Here is a 21,398-nt window from a genome sequence, read left to right as displayed (position 1 = left end):
CACTTACTGCTATTTTTGACACACACAAGTAAAAATAGTCGCTCTTCCCCCTCAGTGGCACTGAACTCTGTATAAAGGCTCCCACAGCGTTTAGGACGTGACATGAAGCCTCAGCGTATCTAGGGTTAGGGTTAGGGTGAGGGTGAGGGTGAGGGTGAGGGCACTGCACACGTGGTCATATGATGTCCACTCAAAGACACAAGGTGTTCAGGAATTTTCCTGTGCAGATGCAAATCACACGTTTATTCTGACACTGATATTTTTAGGGCAGATTTTTTTTTTTCCCCCCGAGATGTGTTTTATTCCTGTCACACAGCTGTGTAACAAAAAAAAGTAATAAACGGAAGCACAGACGGTCATGTGAACATCTTGTGGTTGTCAGACCCCAAGTCTACACTGTGACACTTCTCTTTGGAGAGAAAAAATTTATAAAATACAGAACACTTCATTATGTTTAATTACACAACATTCCACACGGATTACACACACACACACACACATCATCCTGGTGTGTCTCAACGTTTTCCTGTACTGATAAAAACCTCTGAGGCAGCAATCAGGCCGTTTTTAAACTCTCAGCTCTAATTATAGCCAGAGTGCTGAAACAGTCGGATCATTTCCGTCCTCGGCATGTTTTCATGATGCGCACACCTGTTGGATCTCGCTTACACCACTTCCTCTGGTGAGCGCGCGTGCGCGCGCACACACACACACACACACACACACACACACACACACACACACACACACACACACACACACACACACTTCAGCCTACCTCAGCTTTAATAAAGACCACAGTGCAGGCCACCTTTTGAAGCATTTCCACTGAAATCTTGTCTCGTGCGTGTTGTTTCCTGTTGGCTGTATTGTGCGGATACACAACTGCCCCCGTGCACCACGCTCAATTACCCCCCGCGTGCCTGCCCCACCCCAACGCCTACCTGGCAGTCTGACGAGTGAAGTTTTCATCGCGGAGGAAAGAGGAGCCGTGCGAAAGGCTGCGAGGGTGCGGAAGCGCGGATCAAGGCTGCAGTCGGTCGTTGAAGAGAGAGAAAGAGAGAGGGAGGTGTGGAGGCTCGAATAACGGCACTCCAGGCAGAACGGGAATGAGATACCCTGCGCTCTTGCTCTGCGTTTCGGCCTCCGAACAGCTTACTGCTAATGATGGATGAGGCGAAGCGAGAGAACTATGTGACACGAGCATTACAGGCATATCTGAACACAGGAGCATGTTCACACACACACACACACACACACACACACACACTTTTACATGTATGGGTATCCTGAACTAAAATTGTACCACACTGGGATTCATTTATGCTACAACACCACAACAGAGGTTACAGACACACAGACACACACACACACACGATTGTAACACAAACAGTGTGTTCTTACCAGCTGTGTAGCTCCTGATCACGCCACTCACTGGGCACAGTGTGTGTGAGCATGCGAGCTGGTTCAAGCGAGCCTGGGTTCAACGTGAGTCCAGACCATGGTTCAAAACTCATGGAGAAGAGTTTGGATCTGTGAGGGCTGCCATCACAGCAACAGCCTATTAACACACACATACACACACACACACACACACTATTAAGTGTAAATGTCCGGATGTATCAATAACAATTGGATTCTTTAGTGTTTTCATGCATGTGCAAAGCAAATCAGTGACACTGCGCTAACTTTAGTTCCTTTTTTATACCCCTGGCATTGTTGTGTATGCTTTCAAGATTAATAATAATTATAAAAAAAAAAAACAAAGTGTGATAAATAATAGGTTGTATATATAAACGTACATTTCAAGACGCATACATATTCTTCGTCATTCTATATACATTCTACGCTTCAGTAAAGGCAGGTACTGATCAGAAGTGAGAAGGTGAGTAGACCTGGGGAGTCACGTCTCTAGAGGTCACTCAAGATCTTCCACTGTAACCGATGTAAAGCAAGTCTTCATGGAGCTGGTTTTGTGTATAGAGGCTTTTTGTTTTGCCGATTTGTTTTTTTTTGCTTATTTTGTGGTTTGTGTTCTGTAAATCTGCCTTTTAAGGAGTTTTGTGGACATCAACAGATGCAAACAAAAAAAAGTTGGATCAGAAATGTACTCGAAGGGCGACGAACGAGAATTGGAATTGTGTAATACAAGTGTGTGAAGATCTACTCGTGAATTCATGATTAAGTCTTTTCAAGTCGAGGACTGTAAACGTCAGTATTGTTGTTAGGACGTGATGTCATATGGTGTCATTCAAACAGAAGTGTGTGTGTGTGTGTGTGTGTGTGTGTGTGTGTGTGTGTGTGTGTGTGTGCATGGGGGTGTTCTGGTTCGAATGTGTTCCTGCTGAATAATCTCAATCTCTCAACCGCTGTGTTGAACCTGTACGCTAAGACGAGCGTAATTCGGCCGCTTCAGTAAATACGCTATTGTTCTTCTGCAGAAGACGGAGGAGGTTTTATAAATTACAGGAAAACTGTGAGTTAAAGAAACACTGGTCAGCTTTATACTTCCAGAGAAATGGAGGAGGATGGATGAATAGACGCAGTGTAGCCACGAAGTCTGACATCATCAAATAAGCAAATTCGGAAAGGCTGGGAATTTACATATCAGGAGCTCTTCCTGTAGAACACGAGCAGGAACACGTTAGCGAAAGCACAAAGTCTGAATTTCTTCTTCACGTGAACAGCTGCATGAAGATATGCCTTGTAGCTGAATGAGATCTCACACAAATCTAGGCAAACATCTTCCCAGAAGAGTGGAGCTTATTATAAGAGCAAATGGAGACTACAGGTGGAATGGGGAGTTCAAAAAGTACCTACCAAACTTATTCTCAGGTGAATTTTTTTCCAAATGTAACAAACAAAAATGTTTTATGCCTGTACTACGTAACGTTAACAGCTTTGGAAGAGCTCCCACTCGAGACCGCTTTGTGGGCGGGGTCTCTAATGAGCCGCCAATCATCAGGACGTTTGGGAATTTCTCTGGCGCCGGCCCGATTCACTCCTCCACTTTACGCCCACCTGGAGTGGAAAAAAAACCCTAGAGACTCCGCCCCCTTTCGGCCGTCCACTACACAAAGAGCACTTTTGTCTCGTCGTGTATAAGCGCTGCGTTTCCTCCGAAGGCACGGGCTGAACGCTTCGACTGTGAGAGCGGATGACAGATGACCGACTTCCAGGCCCAAAAAAACAAGTGTTTTGTAATGATGTCTGGAGGAGCTGAAGGCAGAACCTCAAGCTATTTACTGGACATTCAGTCAAGGAGCCAATAAGAGATAAAATCCCAAAAAATATCCACGCCATCCAGATTTTCTTCCAATGTGTCCTAAATTGTAGGTTATTTCAACACTTTGACTAAATTAGGAGTGACCCTGAAAAGTCGACGATTCGATGCTTCGATAGGAGGAGCCTGAACCGATCTCGCAAGCGAATCTTCGTGGAGGCGATATGAAACACGGATCGTGCCATTTTGGTTATATAGACCTACAACATACAGCCTAGTATGTTAAAGCTGTAAATATGCTTAAGTATTTAAGTATATTTAGTTTATAAAAGTTTAGCGATTTCATTTGATTTGCCGAGATGTGGACTGAAATTCCTGGCCTTTATGCAGCTATTTGATTTTAAAGGTTTATTGATCTAAAATGTTTTATACAGTTTCTTCTATATGTTTGTGTGATGTTCTGAACATCGTGGCTTTAAAATGTAAATCGATTCCTCCTAACGACTCCCACTTGTCATCGTCCTTCACTACCAAATCCCAGTCACGCAAACCGGCCCCACCTGGGCCCCTGAGCAAGGCCCTTAAACCCTATAGCTGCTCAGGTGTATAAATAAGATAGATGTAACTCTGGACATGGGTGTCTGCCAAATGGCATAAAGGTAAACATGATGCCAATAACCATGAAGCCAACGTGACCAGTATGTCTCATATTACACCTCAATGGAAGTCTCTACTCTTGACTATAAAATCTAAATATATGAACATAATTTGCACAATTAAAATGAACAATCCATTTTTTTTTAAAGTCCTCATTAGATCTTGCTGCTTTTCCCCAAGAAAGTAGGGGGAGTGGGCGGGGCTAAAAAAAAAAAAAAAAAAAAAAACCACACAATATACGATTACTCAGCCTTAGGGGAGACACCGGAGAAAGTCAGAAGATCCTTAAACTCCAGCTTATAATGTAGACTGAACGAAAGCAAGGTCAGTCTTTGAAAAAAAAATTTAATGAAACAAAATCTGAAACGGATGGTCGTGAAGAAAAAGGCCAGAAGTCACCTTCCAGTGTCACGAGTCCAGCTGCATTTTAAACCCGAGAAGAAGAAGAAGAAGAAAAAAACACCCACATACACAGAGATACGAAATCGTTTCCGGCGCCCGGAAGTAAAAGGATACTTGAAGAACAGCTGAGAAGTCTCATAACGACAACGGAACAGGAGACGAACCCCCGAGGGTTCTGAAAGATTCTTCTCTCTAAAAAGAGCATGGCAGCACGGTTTCGGTTTGCAAAGCTGCATCTGAACAAACCATGAGATTTCAGGAACGATGCCCATGAGCACCGGAGCGTGGGATTATGAGTAATGTGTGCTTTCTACAGTCTCATACAGCCAGCTGAACCAGGAGCTACTGAGCAACTCCTAAAATAGCTCAAGATCTGAGATCATCATAAATCCAACACCAACTCCTCCAAATGTTCAAAGAAGTCCAATGTCAAAATTCTAGATGAAGTGGGATTCCCCATGTAGATCCCCTGAACAATCCTCTTTATCTCTTATTTTATTGTACTAGTGTTTTAGTATTTTTATAGCACACCATGACAAATTCCTCAGACGTGAAACCCATGATAGTTGGCAATAAAGATAATTGTGAGCCCAGTCACGTCCTGTTGCACGATGAACAAAAGGCAGCAGATCACACATGTGCCTCTCTATTGTTCATCTGAACCGAGTTCTACAGGAGAGGGAGGGAGAATGCTCAGCTTTTCAGGGATTAGTATCCAAACATTACTCAGATGGCATGAAGAATGGCTGCTGAGTCATGTGTAGTCAGTGTACACTGACGCCTTTCATCGCCGAGGATGACATCACCGTACCTGATGCTAACTTTGTCAGAATTAGCCTATGTAAAAAAAAAATAATAAATACATAAAAAAACAAACACTGCATTAATCAAAAACAAGATTTCTGGAGAAAAAAAACAATTATTTGTTGCTATTTTAAAATACAATTTGTGCTTTTTGAACTTTTAGTCCTCAATTCCTATCATAATAACCTCCACTCCTCTGGGGAGATGTTCCACTGGATTTTGTGGAGATTTGTGCTCCATTCAGTTACAAAGGTGATGTAGGTAAGGAGGCCTGGAGTGCAGTCATTTTCAGAAGGGTTTGGGTCTCCTAGATCAAGTGAAGGGAAAGACAGTTTCAGAGAAGAACCACATGTAGCTGGAAAAACCTGGTGTCCCAATACTTTTTTCCATATAATCAATGTTTATGTATCTATAAAAACAACTGAAAAACTTGTTATTACACAGGTTTGGACTTTTACAGGAGTATTTAATTGAGTTTGTGATAATTGTAATAAAACCTTGTTACCCACTACTGTGTTTATTATCGTTCCTTTCTTCTAAGCTAATGCCAAAACCGAAATCTTTAGCAATGAATGCATTTAAGGGTTCGCCGATATAACAAAAATATCGTATCATGATCCTTTTAAGGTTTTTTTAGATGCATAATTAGTATAACGATAGTGTTTAAATAATTAGAATTAATACAAAACTGCGAGTGTCGTATTAAAAAAAGTTTTATTATTAATATCGAACACAAACTTATTTTTGATTTAAAAAAAAATCTTTACATTGTACAAATAAATAAATAAATAAATTACAGGAAAAATTATTCGGATTTTAATTCAGAATTATTTTTACAGCTTTACATTTACTTTTCCTTCGTAACACTGAAAGGTTTTTTAAAAAAAAAAGATTATATTTGGTCTTATATTTGACTTTTAGCATTTAAAAAAGTTGCTTTTAGTCAATTATTAATATTTTTTTTAAAAACCTTTTATTGAAAGCATATCGTAATTGCCACAGTTTCGAAGAAAAAAAAAAATAAAAAACGACTGAATGTATGATGATATATCGTCATGTGGCCCAAAAATCTATTTAAATCCCTTTTTCTTTTTTTTTTTTAAATCATAAATTGATCTTTTTCGATTGATTTTTTGCGATGCATAATTAATATAATGAAAGTGTTTGTATAATGGGAGCAAAACAAAACTGCATGTGTTGCATTAAAAAAATGTATAAATTTAAAAAAATTTAACGATTAATGTTTAATACATAAAAAAAAAAAATCACGCTTTTTTTTCCCCCCAACAAAAAATGTGCATTGTACAAACAAACTAACAAAAACAATTAACAGGAAAAATCAGGAGAAATTTAATTAATTTTTTAAATCTTTCATTTGCCTTTCCTTCCTAACAAAAGTAAAAAAGAAAAATTATTATATACAAATATTTTGGCATTTAAAAAGCTGCTTTCAGTCAATTGTTTAAAAAAAATAAAAATAAAAAAATAATATTACTGAAAACATATAGAATTAAAATTTATTAGGGGAAAAAAAAAATACTATGACCAAATGTCTCACAATATTATTATTATATCGTCATGTGCCCCAAAATTCAATTAAAGGTTTTATTTTATTTTAATCTATGCCTACGCTGTAACGTGGATAATCTCTATCCAAGTGTTTTTCTTCTCTATAGAGGACCCGCCATAGGTAAACATCTCGAGTTTGCTGAATCGCTCGACGATGACATCACCGCCTACAATCAACCGGAGATTCCCTGAAGCGATCCCTTCTTATACAAACATTCAATATTTTTATATTCTCATCACTGCTCATCTTATAGAAATGACGAGCGCATTGGCGAGCAATACGAGCTCATGCACTGAAATGGACTAAACGTTCTCCACTGGCCGCTGAGACCCGGGTCGGGTTTGAGCCCGTTATAAATTTGGCCCAAGGCTACGACAGTCATCATTCATCACACCAAAATGTGAGAGACTGTTAAACACTGCGTGGGCTAAAATATTGCGACACCTGACATTTGTGGTCCTTCTCCAAACGGTTACCATAAAATTTGAGGCACAGAATCGTACAGAATGTCTTTGGATGTGGTACATAGCATTTTTCTATCATGTGAACTACGAGACCCAAATCTGTTACACCATGACAATGCTCCTGTGAACAAACATATGCTGCACATGGGTTGGAAATGTGAGGAAGATCTCCTGCTTTAGAGCTCTGACCTCAACCCTGTGGAACACCTTCTGGATGCACCCCAGGCCTCCTCACCTCACCTACATCAGTACCTGACTTTTTCTCAGTTCTGGATTCTCAGTTTCAGGACGTTGAAGCAATTCTCACTAGTCGACTCATGAGTTAAAGAATCTGCAAAAACTCTGTAATACAGGGTTCCTAAACAATTCTCATTTCAATATTCAATAATAAAGACCATATTTAAAATCTGAAATAACGCTTTACGTTACAATCTCGGATTTCTGTTGTTTTGCATGTGTTCAGTCATACTGTAGGGGGCGCTGTACCGTCATGGCAACTGCTGCGTCACAAAGTAACAACCGACCACAGCTGTGCGGATTCAGTTCACACTACACGAATACGTCTTCGTTTAAAAACACGTCGTTCTCTCTGTTTTTACCTTCCGAAACTGTTTGGAAAACGTTTAAAGGCGGTAACGACCTTTTTAAACGTTTTCAGTGTAGCCTTTGTTTTATAAAAACGTTCTTTTACAAATCCTTAACTTTACATTTTAGACATATTTAAGCGCGATCAATCGCGTGATCGTCACGAGTTAACTCGCGATTAATCGCAACTTGATCGCACATTTTTCTAAATGCGCCTTAAATTAATACGTAAACATAATCACGTTTTTTTAAATAATTGTTAATAAACCTGGGAATCGCTCGAATCAAATTCCACACCTCTCCAAAATGCGTAGGAACCCTGGGAAAGGCACCGCTAACTACTGCGTGTAGTACCGCCACGCTAGCATCCATTTATATACCTGTAAAATAAAATGTCCCAGTTTGACATAAATGCCTTCAGTTTTAGAAGACAATTAATACAGCATGGTCGTTTATAGTGTATATTCACGTGACGCTCGTACGCAAACGTCCGAATCGCCATCGTGCTTTCGGACTTCCAGAGGGAACCACAGCTTTTGAGCAACACCCATGTGGAATTGCGTGACGATCAGAGGGTCAGTGTGTTGCGGCCTCTTCTGTGAGACGTGTCGCTACACGTCGGGCTTCTTATCGCGCCTCGGTTGAGATACGGAGCCTCGAGGCATCGGTTGCTCGACAACGGCTCCTCCTGCGACGCGCAGAGACACGGCAGCCGAGGCCTCGTCCCAACACGGCGTTAACTCGCCAGAAACGTCTGCGAGAGGGCATGAAAGCTCACGTCGACTCCGTGTTTCGGGTACATTTAATCTCACACGCTATTCAGCCCTACCTGCAGGCCAGACGTGAGTCATGCTGTACGGTCAGAACACAAGCGCAGACTGGAAATGATGAGATGTTTTGGGTTTTTTTTATCCCTAGTATTAGGCAAGCAAATTACACCGCCTGATGAATTTACTGCTACGATTAAGGGCACGATGCCAAAAGTAGCCTCGAGTTACAGAGTTTAGCTGAACAAGACCCTCAAACCTCCTGAATATGGAACAACCTGGAAATACAATCACAGGATATTTAGAAGGTTCTGAATGCATCCAAATCTGATTTGGTATAAAGGGTCTCCAGGGGTCTACGTTTGGTTCCATAGTAGGAATCACAACTCACATTATAAAAGCTGTTACATTCGATGGATAACCAAAGAGCAACATCTCAAGCCAGATTCAAAGTTCAGAAATGGAAAGTTCTACGAATATCAATTTATTCTTTATTATTATTTTTTTTTCCAACTAATTGTTTACATATTTTGGAGCAACAATAGAGAGAGAGAGAGAGAGAGAGAGAGAGAGAGAGAGAAAGGTGGTATGAAAAGGTTTCGAGACTAGTTTCACCAACAGGTGGCAGCACAAGGCTGCACGCAAAGTCGCAGGGAGCACCGACCTTCATAAGTCATTGTGCCAAAAGTCTGTGTACAACTGGTGCTATTCCGACCACGTGGGTTATAACGTCTGCTCTTTTTACCACGTGCACACCTGGTCACGTACACAACATGATCCCACTTTCGCATTCATTCTACTCGCCAGATTTAGTAATCTAAATAAAATACACGTGACAAATAAGAAAAAAAGGTGATTTCTTTTTTTACTTGAGAGTCAGAGTGCAGGGTTGGCCATTATACAGCGCCCCTGAGGATTGAGGGCCTTTCTCAAGGGCCCCAATTGTGCACTTGCATGCGTTTGGGACACATCCATTGTCTCGAACAAGTTTCTTTCATTAGTGCGTCCTGTGCAATGCAAAAGACGTATTTGTTATATTTACAATAATGAAAACATCATAATCATCATACCTGGCTGAAATTTCGCGCCATTTGCCTTCGTTTGCACAGGTGAGCCCATGGCCGCTACCCAATCCAAGACCTTCCTCATTGGCCCCTTAATCTATATACTCCACGTGCTATTCTAGTGTACTACTTAGTACCAGAGGACGCGGATTGAAACCGAGCCGCGACAGCGCACGGGGCTGAATTGACAGGACGGAACTGGTTCAAGACATTTGTTTTATTTACTTATTACCAACAAAAAAATCTTCGCTTTGAGTGTAGTTTTGGTAAATAAAACGTGATTATAATTCAACAGAACAAACAAACAGTTCAGACGCACCACTACTGAGTCCTACCTGTCAGTTCATCCGCGGCGGCGCTCCGCGGTACAACTTCTCCAAGTTTTCTCCTTTGTGCTTATTTCAGTTCAAATGAAGTTTATAACTTGTTGTAACTTTTTCCTCGCGATAAAACGCGGTGTTACATTATTTCCTCGGAGATTACGCGCATTAATCTCCCTTCACCCGCCGCATTGCTCCAATCCCTGCGCGCTCTATACCTTTTCTCCCGGACCATACGCTTCCATTGGCAACTGGGTTGCCAGATTTCCGTAATCCCAAATTTCTGTGTTTTGTTACAAGTCATACAACTTACATGATACAACGAATCTTATTTCCAAATGTCAAATAATCCTTGCATTTGTGATACATTATTTTAAAGGCTAAATAAAATATAAAGTATGTTGTGTATTTTAATTGCAGGTCCAGATTAAACATCTTTGGTAGTGGGTGAAAACGACAATCTGGCAACCCGTGACGACTCTACTTTTAAAGGGGACGCGACATACCCTGTTATTTTGACATCCTTATTTCTTCCGCACAATCATTTCTTTCTTTCTTTCTTTTTTACCTTTTCATTAATTGTAATTACATTTTCATGGGGAGAATTTTTTTTAAATACCTTTTTTATTTATTTCTATACAAGTGTAAGTGAAATATAAATTGCTGCTGCTTTGTAGCGCCCCTTTGTGGCTGGCACAGAGAATTACACATTGACATGACCACCTGCCTAATATTGTGATAATCCCCCTTTTGTTGCCAAAACAGTTCTGACCCATCGAACATTAATAGCATGAACTTCTTCAGCAGTTTGAGCTACAGGAGCTCGTCTGTTGGATCGGAACCACTGCCCTGTCACCAGTTCACCACTGTTCCTTTCTTGGAGCACTTTTGATAGATACTGACCACTGCAGACCAGGAACATCCCACAAGAGCTGCAGTTTTGGAGATGCTCTGACCCAGACGTCTAGACGTCTCAATTTGGCCAATTTGCCCATTTTTCCTGCTTCTAACATGTCAACTTTGAGGACAAAATGTTAACTTTCTGCCTAATAAATATATCCACCCACTAACACGATGAAGAGATAATCAGCTTTATTCATATACATATATATACAAATCTATGCAAAAGCTTTAAGCATTTATGGTGAAGAAATGCTCTAAAGTAAGGCTGCTTTCAAAAATAGAAGTGTTAATACTTTATTTTTATCAATCAACAAAAAGAAAAGTAAATGAAAAGTAGAGAAATCCAAATCAGTATTCGGTGATTGCCTCTTCCTCGAAGTACAATTTCACAGTTTTTGAAGGAACACCAGGTAGGTTGTTCCAAACATTTTGGACAACTAACCACAGATCTTCTGTATATGCAGGCTGCCTCAAATCCTTCTGTCTCTTCATGTAATCCCAGACACACTGGATGATATTCAGATCATCATCATATACAAGCTTTTTTAAATTCCTCTTTTCTGATTGGTCAGAAAGGACTCATAAATTTTTTATAACAAAAGGTCTGACAGTAGTTCTGAAGTTTTCACAGGGAACAGTAAAGCAGATAATTCTTCAAACAGTGCCAACCTGTGTGCCGTCAACGATATGGTACACACTTTGTAACAGTTTTTAGTGATAAGAAAGTGCCTGATCAGAGGCACTTTTTATAATGCCTTTGGTTGCAATAGTGCAATTCATTTATTATTTTTTAATCAAGGTCGTTTTCCGCGTCCCACACGTTCCCTGCGAGCGCCCCGGCGCAGCTCTGGATCATCCATGCAGCCGCAGCGATCTGATTATTCAGTAAAACTGCGTCTATGCTTGCGGTACCGTTGTGTATGGAGGCCAGGTGTGTGAACACAGCTCCCAGAGTGTGTGATCCAGAGCCAAGCAGAATGTGTCTGAACGGAGTGTCTCGGGGAGACACGTAGGGAGACAGAAGATTCCTCTCCACCTGCAGACACACAGAGAAAACACACATCATGGTTTGTTTTTTTGTCTACATACCAGGCAAAGATAGGATCAGGACCGGTTTTGATTTACCCCCATGATCTGGTCATTGATGATGCGACATTGCTCAAGGTCATCAAGGTCGCTGTTTTGTATGCTGGTGATGAGTCGATTAGAAGCTCGAATGTAGGAACCCAAAGCTGACGTCAACCACTGGGTCTGCACGTGCTCTGTGAGGTGGCTGAACTGAAAATTTCAGCAAACGTATACCTGAACGAAGGACATTTTACTGACAATTCTCACTTAATGGAATGATGAATATTCATGATCCAGTGAGTTTAACACCCGCACACACAACCACACACACACCCACACACACACACACACACACACACACACACACACACAAATATTATATTGTATTATAATAATCGTGATGTCTCAAATTTAATCAAAAGACACATTTCTGGCTGCTGTTGTCACATGAATCGATTCATTTCATAGGTCCAACTTGACCAATGTACAAACATCTGTCAGATCGGAACGACACGGACCAGCCTTCGCTCCTCACGTGCAACAACGAGCCTCGTCCCCCACGACCTGTCGCTGGTTCACCACTGTTCCTTCCTTGGAGCACTTTTGATAGATTCTGAACACTGCAGACCAGGAACATCCCACAAGAGCTGCAGTTTTGGAGATGCTCTGACCCAGACGTCTAGACGTCACAATTTGTCAAACTCGCTCAAATCCTTAACATCTAACGCTTTCAAACCACCGACCTGCATGTCTTCCCATGTCCTTCATCTTAGCCTTCCTCTTCTTCTCCTGCCTGTGGCTCTCACCTCTTTAACACACTCTCCATTACTTTGCGCTGTTGACCCCTTGGATTTAAACTCATCTGATATGACACTTTTATTTCACGAGCAAATTCGCTGACCATGAATAATTTAGAAACCACATTGAGGTTTGTGTTTTTTTTAGTTTCGGATCCAATTGAATGAAAGAAATCGTTTGTTTGAACAGAACAAAACATTTGTGAATAATCTGTGATGTTTAGATTTTCCATAAATCCGTAAAAAGGCATTACCTTTTCCAGACGCATCACTTCCTTGTTGATTTTGCCTACGTGTATGCGCATGACGTTCTTGTATTTCTCCACGTTCAGACTGAGCAGGTGGTCATGCACCAGACGAAGAACCATCACCCCTGCCATCTCGCCTGCTGCCTTGACCAACACAAGCATTCCTGTAGACATCTGAGCTTCCAGATTCTCTCTGGTGTCCAGCATGGTGCCAAAAAATGGGTATTGTTTATTCTAAAAAGGAAGGAAGAGAACTGCAAAATTATACAAAAGTACAACAGTGTGGCAATAATAATAATAATGATGACCCTAATAGCTGTGGTTCGTACCGCAGTAAACTGGAAGGACACTGATGGAATACCAGAAAAGGTCTGAAATGGATAGGCGGGGTCCTCCATCCTCATCGGCTCCATTCTGTCGAAATAAATTACAATTCAAATCCTCAATCCTGACCTCAGGTTTGTGTCTCTATGCACAACCAGGGTTCTTCGGTTTCCTCACACCAGCCAAAAACGTTTTTAAATTGCCTCTATCAGTACACAAGTGTGTATTCCATCCCATCCCATCAAGTGTCCAATCGAGGATATATACTTTTTCTCAGACCCAGTATTTCTGAGAAAGCCTCTGGATCCACCTCAACCCTGACTATGACAAATTTCAGAAAGTGTGTTGTTTTATTTACATTTACGGCTCAACCAGAGGGCCTTACAACTGAGCAGTTGCGACTTAAGGGCTTTGCTTGAGGGCCTCGCTCAGGGACCCTTGGCAGCTTGGTGATGCTGGGATTTGACCTGTGACCTTCCGATCCAGAGTCCAATGCATTAACCACTGAGCTACAGTACCAATTGAAATACATACACAGACGCCTCCCAGTTCTTTCCAGCCACTTGCGAATACAAACTCTTGCCAGGGTCACTTGGGGAAGACACCTTCAACATAAACCAGGTATTAATTCCATCCTCTCTGTATAATCAATTATTATCATTAAAAGTCTTGCCGGGAAAAGCTCACCTCTTTCAACGCACTTTCGATCAAGTCATACATCAGAGGGCTTGCACTTGCTCGGAAAACAGAACCTGTCATTATAAATAACAATAATACAATAATATGAATAAGTGGAAAAAGGTCTTACAGAGTTTAAGTTTGTTTCTTTTTCATTTTCCAAATGTAAGTACACCTGTGACAACTCCATCCAGACTAATATAGGAGAAGGCTTTCATATTCAAAGAAGACAAATAGCCCTGTTGATGTAAAAAGGAAAAAAAAAGAAAAGATGATCAGTTGAAGAGTCACAATGAGTTGAACATTTAACTAAACACACACAAACACTACACAGACACTCCTGTTCCAACCTCCAGCCACTCGGTGGCGCCCACAGCTCCGTATTCTCCAGCAGTCCAGCTCGCAAACACGATGCTCCTCCTGGGTTTGAATCCATCTTGTTAAAAATAACAGGTGTACGTGAGGTAAAAAGTTTTTCAAACCGAAATAACTTACATGGATGAACGTGATGTCGGCTTGACAGAGCCTGCTAGGGTGTTGCTATGTGGTTGCTATGGTGTTGTTGGGTGATTGTTGGGGTGTTGCTAGAAGGTTACTACAGTATTCAAAGTGATTAGTTTGTTATTGCTCTGTGGTTGATGGGTCAGTGATATCGAATCCCAAGTGGTTGCTAGGGTGTTGCTACGTGGTTGCTACAGTATTCAAAGCGGTTAGTTTGTTATTGCTCCGTGATTGTTTTGTCAGTAATATCGAATCCCAGGTGGTTGCTAGGGTGTTGCTATGTAATTGCTAGGGTGTTTCTGTATGGTTGCTACAGTATTGAAAGCGGTTAGTTTGTTATTGCTCTGTGATTGTTTTGTCAGTGATATCGAATCCCAGGTGGTTGCTAGGGTGTTGCTATGTGGTTGCTAGGGTGTTAAAATCTGGTTGCTAGAGTGTTGCTATAGTCTTGCAGGGACCTATTGTCTTTCAAAGCCATTAGTTTGGTATTATTTTGTGGTTTATATGTCAGTGGTATTAAATCCCAGGTGGTCGCTAGGGTGTTGCTATATGGTTGCTAGGGTGTTTCTGTGTGGTTGCTACAGTTTACAAAGCGGTTAGTTTGTTATTGCATTGTGATTGTTTTGTCAGTGATATAAAATCCCAGGTGGTTGGTATGGTGTTGCTATGTGGTTGCTAGGGTGTTGCTAAGTGGTTGCTAGGGTGTTGATATCTGGTTGCTAGGGTGTTGATATCGGGTTGCTAGGGTGTTGTATCAGATAATTGTAACTTCTGACTCACTTTTGTTCATCATTTCAGTGATAACTCGGGCTAGCTCAAGCAGCAAGCTCGTGCCAACTGTTGACTTAGCGAATCCAGGCCCCCAGGCGTCTCTCTGAGCTCCAACCACCACAAAACGATCTAAAACCAGAAGAAAGAGATGAGTTCAATGAAGACATGGGAGATTTAAATCTGGAGTCAAAACTGATTGTGTACCTGGATCTACGAAACCCTTGATGACCCCAAACATGTTAAAGATCTTCGTAAGTCTGAGATTGTCGTTGACCTCCACTGAGACAACGTCATCGTCTCCACCAAGTTTGTATGTTACATCTCTCAGACCGCCGCCAGCCCATTCATGGGGTGGATCATGACCTCCCATTTTCCTGAAAATCATCATCTAGACACGGTGAACACACACAAGAACTGAACGGTGTTCCTGTGGAACTTCTCAGAATTGCAAATTTTACCTCATAATCGCTGCAGCTGTACTGGCACTGATGGTCTGAGCAGGTATGCTAGGCAGGCCTGAGGATTTAGCTGGAGGATACTGGGTGTGATTGAAAGACGGGAAACCTGGACTGAACGGATCACCAGAGCCGAGATGAACCTGTGCAAAATAAAGATGTCAATCTGAAGAAACAAAGAACCTCTCTTTTTGTAAAGAATAAGAAAAAAAATGCAGAATAAAGCATGAAGGTATAATGGTGGTGCAGCAAGTGTGTGTGTGTGTGTGTGTGTGTGTGTGTGTGTGTGTGTGTGTGTATGCATACATGACCAAATAGATTGGTTTCTTCATCAAAGGAATATTCAGCAGGATCTGGATAGATCAGCACTGCACTTGCGTTCACACTGGCAGCATTAGCAACCTGTTTAACAAAAGTTAAAAGATTTCTACAGAAAATAATACAGAAATAAATTATAAATATGTATACAACTGAAATGTGCCAACCTTTTCCGCAAAACTTATTTTTCCAGCTCTGATCAAGACGATCTTTCCATCTGAGCTTATATTTAAGTCTTGTAGGGACTTAAAGTCCTCAGTTTGTCCGTAATGTGCATATAGAACTGCACCCTGTGTAAAAAAAAAAAAGCATACATACTGTAAGAAAGTACACATATGGATAAAAGTTTGAGATTGGTATGTGCTCTCTGAACAGCCGATTCCACATTTATTCACTATTTACTGTTAAAATAACCTCCACTCTTCTGGGAATATGTTCCTCGAGATTCTCTTTTTCTCATTCAGCCACAAAGGTGTTAGTAAAGTCAGGTAGTGATGTAGGTGAGAAGGTGAGAAAGCCTGGGGTGCAGTCAGAGTTCACATTCATCCCAAAAGGTGTTCAATAGAGTTTGAGCACGATAGCAGGCCACTTAAGATCTTCCACACACTTCCAACCCATGTACAGCACCGCTTCATGGAGAACCACATATGGCTGGAAAAGTCGGGCGTTCCAATACTTTTGGCCATAAATCCATTCTGAATATTTTGAATATGTAATTGTGTATAATTGTAGATTTAGATAAAAATACTATTTTATCTTTATATATTGGTATATTTTTTTGTATATACCCTGTGTATTATTTTGGGTACTGTTGCATTTGCAATATACAGATACACTCACCGGGCAAAATATTACGAAATTATAACATAATGAGCGGTGAGTAAATATCATTGATTACAGTACATGTTGGATTTCATGAGTAACAATTCTTCTTCTCAAATCCTCAGAGTTCTTTGCCATGAGTTGCCATGTTGAACATCCAGTGGTCAGTATGAGAGAATTGGACTCAAAGCACCAAATTTTAACTGCTCTAATACAAGATACACACATTTGTATGGTTCTGTCAAGCAGACAAAAACATAAACATGATGAACAGGACATGTCACTTTGCAGCTGTTATTACTGAGGGTGTACTCACTTTTGTTACCAGTTATTTAGACAGTAATGTCTGTATGTTATTTTCAGAGGACAGTAAATCTGTACTGCTGTACAATCTGCACATTGACCACTCTAAATTATATCCAAGTTTCATTTCTATAGTCCCTTGAAAAGATACTAAATTGGGTGCTGGAATGTGAGGGGTGTACTCACTTTTGTGAGATACGGCATATTCAGGCTGAATATAAAACACAAACCTGTGCTCTTCCAGTTGGACTGTAGGCCAAAAAGCCGGGTTCAGGAAACGTTTTATTGCGGAACATCACTGTATTGGTGCTGTTTGTAGGACGGACATGAAGCCTAACAATGTGCGAATCGGTCCAAGGCTTCATACCATAATCCATGAACTTTTTCCACACTTTCTCGCCGAGCACATCGTCTCCTGAAGATCCTGCCTGATGACTGGCACTGGAGAATTCACTGATTGAGAAGCAGAAAGAGAAAGAGACTTTATTCAAAGACCTAGACAATGCCATAACTGTAGATTAGTTGTGTCTGGTTTAGCAACACTAGCCCTTTTCAGGGACGTCTAGCCCTAGACAGTCTAGACTATGTTCAATAAATGAAATCCAGATATTGGCAGTGGAGTTTGGGTTATTTATTAGATAATTATGTATAAACATACCTAAGACTGTTTTCAATGCTGCTTGTGTTTAGTTGATTTTTTAACAAGGATACAATGCTGTGCCAGTCTAAGATTGGTTCTGTCTGAACCCTGTCTTCAGAGGAAGTAGACTCTGTGCAGCTTGGATGGTCTCCGTCTCTCATTGTATGAGCAACGTAGCCAATCAAGGATCCTGGAAGATAAAGTCAAGAACAACAAACACTTACATCCTGAGACGAGCCATTTGTCCACCAGGAAACTGAGACATTTGTTTATCAAGCCCAGGAACAAAATATATATTTTTTTATTTCCGGTTCCTCTCACGGTTTCTTCCACATAACATTTAAGGGAGTTTTTCCTTGCCACAGTTGCCATGGCTGCTCATCAGGGATAAATACACATTGTTCACCTTAACTATTCTGTAAAGTTGCTTTGAGACAATGTCTGTTGTAAAAAACGCTATAGAAAAAAACTTTACTTGACTTCAACAAGTAAAAACTTTTTAGCATAGATCATACACACTCCCAGGATGTGAGGAAAGTTGGCACATGTAGCAATGCCACACTATGGGGAGCTTGTGATCATTTTTATTTTACTTAAACTTTCCCCTAAGGCCATCGGAGTTATGTAAACATTATGTAAATTAGATTTTTGCCAAAAAATTACGTTAATAATTGTGTCGGTGATTTAGCATGTTTTTTTCCTCCTCTGCTGGACTTTCTCTGTATTGCAAGAGTTTCTTTGCCTGTCTTCTTTTGAAAACACCATCCAACGTAGGCCGTTTAAAGCATAAACAGGAGAGAACAACCAGACAAAACAACTATTTTGACCAAACAACATCAGATAAAGTTACGTACCAAAGCCAAATATAAAAAGAGAAGCAGTAATCATGACACAGACGTTCCTGAGACGGTGCTGGCTTGGTCTGATGATGGAATGATGGAAGTGATCAGTGACACTTTCTTCACCTCTGTTCCCCTCAGTTTCCACATCCATATCAGACATTATCAGTTCCAGTTGACTGCTGTTATCCTCCATGAGGGTTTGATGGGAAGTTCCTGATGAACTATGGACACATGTTAAACTTACTGTATATACAAGTTCAATCTTTCTGCATTTTATGTAATACATAGTGTGGATCAGGATCTTTTTGTATTTAAAATGTTGTAGAATCTATTTCTCATTGTTTTGTTGTTGTTTTTTCAATGTAATTCCACATTAAAAGAAAAAATTTACCATCTTCCCTTCTTTAGGATTTAGACCAATATATTTATATTTGAGTCTGTCTGCTTTTTTATTAGTATTATCATTATCTGCATGTTCATTTTTACTTTCAATTTACTTTTAAATCTCAGCATCCTTCCAACTAAAATGATTTTAAATGTTTATATTAATAAATTTGATTTGACAATCAATAATACAACCAATTTCCAACCATCAAGATACAAAAAGACTGATGGCAAAGCCAATGCCACGATCCGTCCAGCCTCAAAAAGATCTTAAATAATGTGTAATCTCTGTTTAATATGCAGTATGAACTTTCTGCTTAGTAGAGCCAAAGAAACCTGTGTATTTGGTAGACGCACACAAAACACACTCTCACACACACACACACACACACACACACATATATATATATATATATATATATGTGTGTGTGTGTGTGTGTGTGTGTGTGTGTGTGTGTGTGTGTGTGTGTGTGTGTGTGAGAGAGTCTATTTGGTAGACGCACACACAAAACACACTCTCACACTCTCTCTTCTTACACACACACACACACACACACACATATATATATATATATATATATATATATATATATATGTGTGTGTGTGTGTGTGTGTGTGTGTGTGTGTGTGTGTCAGAGAGTGTGTGTTTTGTGTGTGCGTCTACCACCAAATACACAGGTTTCTTTGGCTCTACTAAGCAGAAAGTTCATATATATATATATATATATATATATATATATATATATATATATATATATATATATATATATATATACACACACACACACACACATTGTTTATTAGTAAAGTGTACACAGTAAACTGGATAAATAGGAACCTGGAGAACTTGTAGGACACCTGTGGAACTGTTTTTAAGTTGGGACACAGTAACCATATCAAATGTTTACACTGAGTAAATGTACAATTTGAAGGAAGTAATAAAGTAAATTTGAATTTTAACGGCTGCAAAACATCTCCAAAAAAAAGGTTGCGACGGGGCAACAAAAGTCTGGAAAAAGTAAATATTGATATGAAATGAATCAGTTGGAGAAACATTTTGCAACTAATGAGGTTAACTGACAACAGGTCAGAAGGATGATTGGCTATAAATAGTGTATTATACATACATACATACATACACATAACCACTGACATATTTATCTGCATATGTCGATTTGCAAAATTGCTACTATTTGCATTTGTGGTAGATGTTAAACTGCATTTCATTGCTGTGAACCTGTACTATGCAATGACAACAAAGATCTGTCTGTCTGTCTGTCTGTACATTCCTCTCCCAAAACTTCAGCAACTGGTGTCCTCAGTTCCCAGATGTACATGGATAGAAGACGACACAGCGGTAAACATTAGTCCTGTCCCAACCTTTGTGAGACGTGTTGCAGCCATCAAATTCAAAATTATTATTATTTATATTATTTATTATTATATTTATTTTTTATGAAATATATTGTCACTTTAAACATTTGACATGTATTTTTCTGTGTTTTGTTGTGAAGAGAATAGACATTTATGAGATTTGCAAAGAATTTAATTTTGTTTTTGTTTACATTTTACTCAGTGTCTCAACTTGTTTAATTGGGGTTGTAAATACAGTAAATATTGTCAGTTCATATGATATTTTTATAATAATATACTTCTATGAAGCAGATTATTAAAGTGCCTGGTGTATATATGTTTTTGTTTGCAGTTTGATTGAGCAGTGAATGAAATCAAGGTCAATGCAGCGTCTCTTTCAATGAACGGCTGCTTTTGAGAAACTTGCGTACTACGTCACTAGGAAAGTGCACTACACTGTGTAGTGTAGTTTAATGTGTAGTGTATTAATGTATGTCCGGATTTTGGACATGAAATAGAAGAACCGTGAGATCTATGAGATCAGGAAGCATGCGAGACCCGAAAGCACAATGAAAAGGACAGCAGGTTAATAATAAGTATATATTTATACAACCTCCGTTTCATTCATTATCTATATATAAATAAGCGTAAAGAACCAGAGACAAGGTCACGTGACCAGCAAAGTCGGATAAAAGTAAACAGAAAACACACACACACGTTCCTCCTCACTGTCATCCATCTCATCCCTCCATTATCCCCCTAAAACTTCCCTACAGTTCACCTTGAGCTAATCATTTAATGCTTATTACCTGAAAAATCGTCCTGAGAAAGAGAGTTCTGCAAAATATCAGCAGTCATGTGAGTGTTCTGGGGGATGAGGGTCACATCCTGCTTCCTGGAGTTTGGCAAAACAGCCATAAAAGTCACTGTGGCTCAGGGTCCAAACCTTTACATTTGTAATTAATCCCCTTCCTAATGGGAATTAGTATGTACAGTAAATGCACATATGAAATTTTAATGTATTGTTTTAAAAATATTACTTTTTTAATAAAATGAATTTAATGCTGAACATATCTGCATCATTGCAATTCAAGATGAAGAAAAAACTGTTACTCATTTTGATTAATTTACATTT

At 39.9% G+C, this 21,398-nt stretch overlaps 2 protein-coding genes across 3 annotated transcripts in view; both read right to left on the bottom strand.

Annotated features, from left to right (window-relative positions):
- Window positions 1–10,074, bottom strand: part of tnk2b (tyrosine kinase, non-receptor, 2b) — a 44,265-nt gene extending 34,191 nt beyond the window's left edge. Inside the window, exons 1-2 of the mRNA XM_046876810.1 lie at window positions 9,872–10,074; window positions 1,405–1,561 (exon numbers count right to left, since the gene is read on the bottom strand). The gene's annotated coding sequence lies outside the window, so the exon portion shown is untranslated. The remainder of the gene's footprint in view (window positions 1–1,404; window positions 1,562–9,871) is intronic.
- An 859-nt stretch (window positions 10,075–10,933) lies between these two features.
- On the bottom strand, window positions 10,934–21,215 carry LOC124402842 (transferrin receptor protein 1-like). 2 transcript variants are annotated; one of them, XM_046876139.1, is made up of 17 exons: window positions 21,073–21,215; window positions 18,539–18,747; window positions 17,703–17,874; window positions 17,275–17,497; window positions 16,087–16,209; window positions 15,908–16,003; window positions 15,605–15,744; window positions 15,351–15,520; window positions 15,156–15,275; window positions 14,225–14,310; window positions 14,050–14,113; window positions 13,884–13,948; window positions 13,731–13,801; window positions 13,202–13,286; window positions 12,879–13,106; window positions 11,885–12,037; window positions 10,934–11,795 (listed from the first exon to the last, which is right to left on the bottom strand). In XM_046876139.1, the coding sequence occupies exons 2-17, from the start codon at window positions 18,717–18,719 to the stop codon at window positions 11,550–11,552; spliced, it is 2,223 nt and encodes a 740-aa protein (XP_046732095.1). In that variant the 5' UTR covers window positions 18,720–18,747; window positions 21,073–21,215; the 3' UTR covers window positions 10,934–11,549. The 2 variants fall into 2 exon arrangements, with proteins under 2 accessions (XP_046732095.1, XP_046732096.1); XM_046876140.1 differs by lacking the exon at window positions 10,934–11,795 and having other exon boundaries at window positions 11,905–12,061.
- Window positions 21,216–21,398: the final 183 nt, after the last annotated feature.

The sequence above is a fragment of the Silurus meridionalis genome, chromosome 20 (assembly GCF_014805685.1).
Source record: "Silurus meridionalis isolate SWU-2019-XX chromosome 20, ASM1480568v1, whole genome shotgun sequence".
Taxonomy (NCBI): Eukaryota; Metazoa; Chordata; class Actinopteri; order Siluriformes; family Siluridae; genus Silurus; species Silurus meridionalis.
This window is presented reverse-complemented; position numbering and strand designations above follow the sequence as displayed.

What these genes read in the sequence shown, in the direction of transcription:
- LOC124402842 (XM_046876139.1), bottom strand. Translation starts at nt 18,719, where the DNA reads ATGGAGGATAACAGCAGTCAACTGGAACTGATAATGTCTGATATGGAT. An exon ending in AAACCAATCTATTTGGTCAT is followed by an intron (nt 15,745 to 15,907) that starts GTATGCATACAC and finishes TATTTTGCACAG; the next exon opens with GTTCATCTCGGCTCTGGTGA. An exon ending in CACTGAAATGATGAACAAAA is followed by an intron (nt 14,311 to 15,155) that starts GTGAGTCAGAAG and finishes ATTTTTAACAAG; the next exon opens with ATGGATTCAAACCCAGGAGG.